The 4,246-nt window shown below is 54.0% G+C and overlaps 1 protein-coding gene across 1 annotated transcript in view; it reads left to right on the top strand.

Moving 5' to 3' along the window:
• The window catches only part of SPOCK2 (SPARC/osteonectin, cwcv and kazal like domains proteoglycan 2), a 31,294-nt gene that overhangs the window by 23,262 nt on the left and 3,786 nt on the right, over positions 1 to 4,246 (top strand). The window contains 4 exon segments of the mRNA XM_011355194.2: positions 548 to 662; positions 2,443 to 2,557; positions 2,948 to 3,067; positions 3,527 to 3,745. Of these exon segments, the coding sequence (XP_011353496.2) occupies positions 548 to 662; positions 2,443 to 2,557; positions 2,948 to 3,067; positions 3,527 to 3,745 (569 nt within the window).

Raw genomic sequence — 4,246 nt, 5'->3', positions numbered from 1 at the left:
GAGAGCTCAGTGACAGACCACTCTGGTGAGCCCAGGCCCTGTGGAAAGGGGCATCTTCCATTTTACAAAGAAAGGCCCGGAATCCCGGTTTTTATGTGAACTCTTCCATTTTGTAAATGTTGGTGAATAACTCAATTAAAAACAAAAACCCTTGGTGGCTAAACAAAATGAGTCTACAGGCCAGATGTGGCCCACAGGCTATCACTTCGTAACCTCTGATTTGGTCTGGCCCCTTTAAGCGAAGTGCAACTCCTTTTTACATCATACAGTCAGACCTGGAGTTGCTGCCTGAAGGCCCTGCTAGACTCAGTGACCCCTGGAAAAGGGAGAGCTGGCAGTCTGTACCCTGCCCAGTTGGTTCCACCCTTCTGAGAGGAAGGTCTGGCTGTGGATGATGGGGGAAGGTGGCGGGGGGCAGGGAGGTGGCTGCATCTGCTATAGATTGCCGGGTCCAGCTTGTTAGAATTTGTCTCCCGAACCTTCCCTCTCCTTGGCCCTCTCTCATTTTCGTCTCTGTCCCTGTCTCTTCTCCATCCCTCTCCTGTAGGATCAAGCAGCCTGCCCTGAAACTCCATGGAAACAGGGACACCATCTGCAAGCCCTGTCACATGGCCCAGCTGGCCTCGGTCTGTGGCTCTGATGGCCATACTTACAGCTCCACGGTGAGGAACCCTGGCCCCAGGTGGGGTGGGGGTAGGGTGCACCTCGAGGCCACAGGGAGCTGAGAGGACTACGCAGTGTGGGCACGGAGGTGCCCTCAGGGACTCCCAGTGCTGATGTGGGGTCACAAGGGCTCAGTCAGTACATTCAGTGTGGCCGATCACAGTAGAGATTCCTGAGCCCTGGGCTCAGGCCACCTGAAAGTCTGAGCCAGACCCTTGCCCCTGACCTTGGGCAGGTACAGATAGGGGGTGGGGCTTGGAAAATGAATGTAGTCAGGTAACTACAAGTCAGAATGAATGAAGAAAGTACTGGGGGCTATGGAAGGAGGTAGCTCTGTCCTCCAGTGGATGAGGGTGAAGGACAGAGCTTTCCACAGGCAGATTCCACATGGAGGGGCTGGTATTCACCAGCTCTGATATGCAATGACTTCATAAAATAGTTAGGGCTGTAGCTTCTGAGGCTCTCGGAGGAGGGAATGTTCTCGGGCAGGAATAAATGCCCTTCCGTGAGATGACGTGAGAAGGAACAGTGGTTGAGGGAACAGATTCCTACCTTATGAGATTTTTGTGAGGATTAAATGAGACGATGTTTGTGAAAGCATCTTACACACTTTGGAGTACCGTGGAAGTGCAAGTGCTAATTGTCAATGCTTCTGCTAGCAACGAGGAGTTGGGAATTGCTTGGTGTTTGGAGGGCACTGACTGTTAGCTTGGGTTGGGTTCTAGGGCTTAAGAACCCTTTGGGGGTGAAATGCAGATTTAAGGAAAGTCTCCCCCCCTCCTTGGCTGTGATTAAACTTGGGGAGGAGATGAAGAAGAGAAGAAAGGGAGGGGAAAGAGTATAAGCAGGAGGCTGAGCGGGGAGCTGCAGTGAGGAGGCAGGAGGGATACAAAGGAGACAGGCGGCCTGATAAGGAGAAGACTGCTGTGTCACACGCCCAAGGGCACAGTGAGGTTTGGGCAGGAAGCTGTGGTCTGAGGGTCATGGCACTGCCCTGTGGAGAGGTAGAGGGCATTGAGAGGTCTGGCTTCCATCCCAACCCTGTGGCCTTGGGCGAGTCCCTATTTGAGCTCCATGTTCTCTGCTGAGCACAAGAAACACAATTCCTCCCTCACAGAGCTGAAGGGGACCAAGCGAGATAATGCTGTAAAATGCTACAACCCGCTTCTCATTAGCGGTCACCCCACAGGGAGAAACCAGATGCCACCAAGGGAAAATGCTTTAAGGGCAAGGAATGGATGAGCCCTTCTCAGCAGCTGGCTTTAGCTAACAACTGCAACCGAGTGTTTTTAGTAAAGGCCTGGAAATTAGCAGATGTACAGTAGCAGGTAGCTGTTTGTTATCAAGAGAGCCGAGCATGATGGGAAGGCCATCGAAGGAGGGGGCCAGCAGTCAGTTACCCAGGGACCAAGGGACTGTGGTGAGCAGGAAGAGAGGCCATGAGGACAAGGAGGGAGGTGGGCAACAGCCAAACATGGGAGGTGGGTCTGGGGGTGAGGGAGTGGGGAGACAGGTATCCCAGGAAAGAAAAATGTGCAGAAAGGGCAGGCTGGCACAGAGTACAGTTCATGGGAGCCTTCGATTGCTAGGACCCTCTTCCTGGGCCTGCCGCCCCTTACACTCTGTACTTGCAGCCTCCGGAGGAACCAGGTGGGCCCCTCCAGGCGGTTCATGGGCGCTGTCCTCCTGTATCCAGTGGAGAAGGCAGGTGTGGCTGCCATGGTAGGTGCCCCAGGTACAAGGTCCCCATCACCCAGCGTGACCTTTCTTCTCATGCAGTGTAAGCTGGAGCAGCAGGCGTGCCTGAGCAGCAAGCAGCTGATGGTGAAATGTGAGGGCCCCTGCCCCTGCCCCACAGAACAGACTGTCACCTCCACCACCGATGGCAAACCAGGTAATGAGGAACGCAGGACTACAGCCAGGTGAGGGGTGGGGGGATGGGGGCGGGGGTCTCACTGCCAGGGCTCCGGGATGGTAAGAGAGGTTCTCAGAGTGGCAAGGGAGAAGGAGTGCAAACAAGGATAGGCCTGAGGGACCTGTGGGGTTGCGGGGGCCTGGTTAACACAGCAGAGGGCTTTGGCCTCAGCCACAGGGAGCCTGTGCTTGTTTTTAGTGCTAGTGAGTGACGGGGAGGAAGAAGAGGGGACAGAGTGGGAGATTTCTGACTCCCTTCCCTATAGCATCCCTGTCCACTGCCTGGCCTCTTGGCCTGTAGGGCAGCATCCTAAGCTGAGGTCATGCTTGCTGCTTTACCCACTTTCACTTTCTACCCCCTGTTCTGCAGAGACCTGCACAGGTCAGGACCTGGCTGACCTGGGGGATCGGCTGCGGGACTGGTTCCAACTCCTCCATGAGAACTCCAAGCAGAACGGCTCAACCAGCGGTGGAGCCAGCCCAGCCAGTGGTACCAGAGCCAGTTGCTCTGCTGGGAGGAGGGTGGGAGATGGGAAGACAGGTGTGCACTGGGGCCAGCCAACCTTGTGCTCCCTCCTACCAGACTCTGAGCCTTTAAAAGAGCCTAAACCCTAGAACAAGGGGCAGCAGGCTTCAACCAGAGAGGAGGGATTTGGGCTGGGTAGTAGGAAGAACTTCTTAAACCCTGAAATTGGTAGCCAAAGGAAGATAAGGCTTTATTTTTCCTGAAGGTCTTTCAAACAGGGTTTTGAATGGTTTAGGTGCAGTCCTAGGTAGAGGCAGAGGGATGGACCTTTGGCCATTCTTAAGTTTCTCACCCCCATGCTTAGATTCCGAGCTGCCCTGACCCTGAACAGAGAGCTGAGGATGATGGAGAGGTGGAGACATGGATGACAGATGGATGGAGTACTTTACCTTGAGCATGTCGAAACTTTGGCTTTTTCCCCAGGCCTGGACAAGAGCCTGGGGGCCAGCTGCAAAGACTCTATTGGCTGGATGTTCTCCAAGCTGGACACCAGTGCCGATCTCTTCCTGGACCAGACAGAGCTGGCCGCCATCAATCTGGACAAGTACGAGGTCTGCATCCGCCCTTTCTTCAACTCCTGTGACACCTACAAGGACGGCCGTGTCTCCACCGCTGAGTGGTGCTTCTGCTTCTGGAGGGAGAGTGAGTGTGGCCCCTCACCAGGGCCTCTGGCCCTCCTGGGTTCTGCCCCTCACTCCAGGCTCTCTTTGAGAGTCGGAGTGGCCCGTCAGGCTACCTCCCTAGTTCCAGAACTTTCCCCGTTCACCCACTTCCTGTACGCTGTCAGCGAAGCCAACACTGTAACTCCTTTACTTGGCAGGCTCCAAGGCGGATCCAGATTATGTGGGTCCTGAAGCTTACGCACTTTTGGAGGCCTTCTTTAGGAAAGAGTATTAAAAATACAAATGTAACATACTAGGGACGCTTGGAGGACTTAGGATGAGGGATCCTGAAGCTAAAGCTACATTGGCTTCTCGATGATTCCACTTCTGGGCGCATTTCACATTATTTGCCCCAAATATGTGATCATGTAGGTAATCGTTTGCCTTAGAGGAATGGCATCACTTGCTAGCTTTATATACCCTGAACCACAGCTGGACATGTGCTTAGAGATCATGTAGGCAACTGTCATGATGAGGAAAC

This window comes from Pteropus vampyrus, unplaced genomic scaffold (genome assembly GCF_000151845.1).
Source record: "Pteropus vampyrus isolate Shadow unplaced genomic scaffold, Pvam_2.0 Scaffold20, whole genome shotgun sequence".
NCBI lineage: Eukaryota > Metazoa > Chordata > Mammalia > Chiroptera > Pteropodidae > Pteropus > Pteropus vampyrus.
This window is presented reverse-complemented; position numbering and strand designations above follow the sequence as displayed.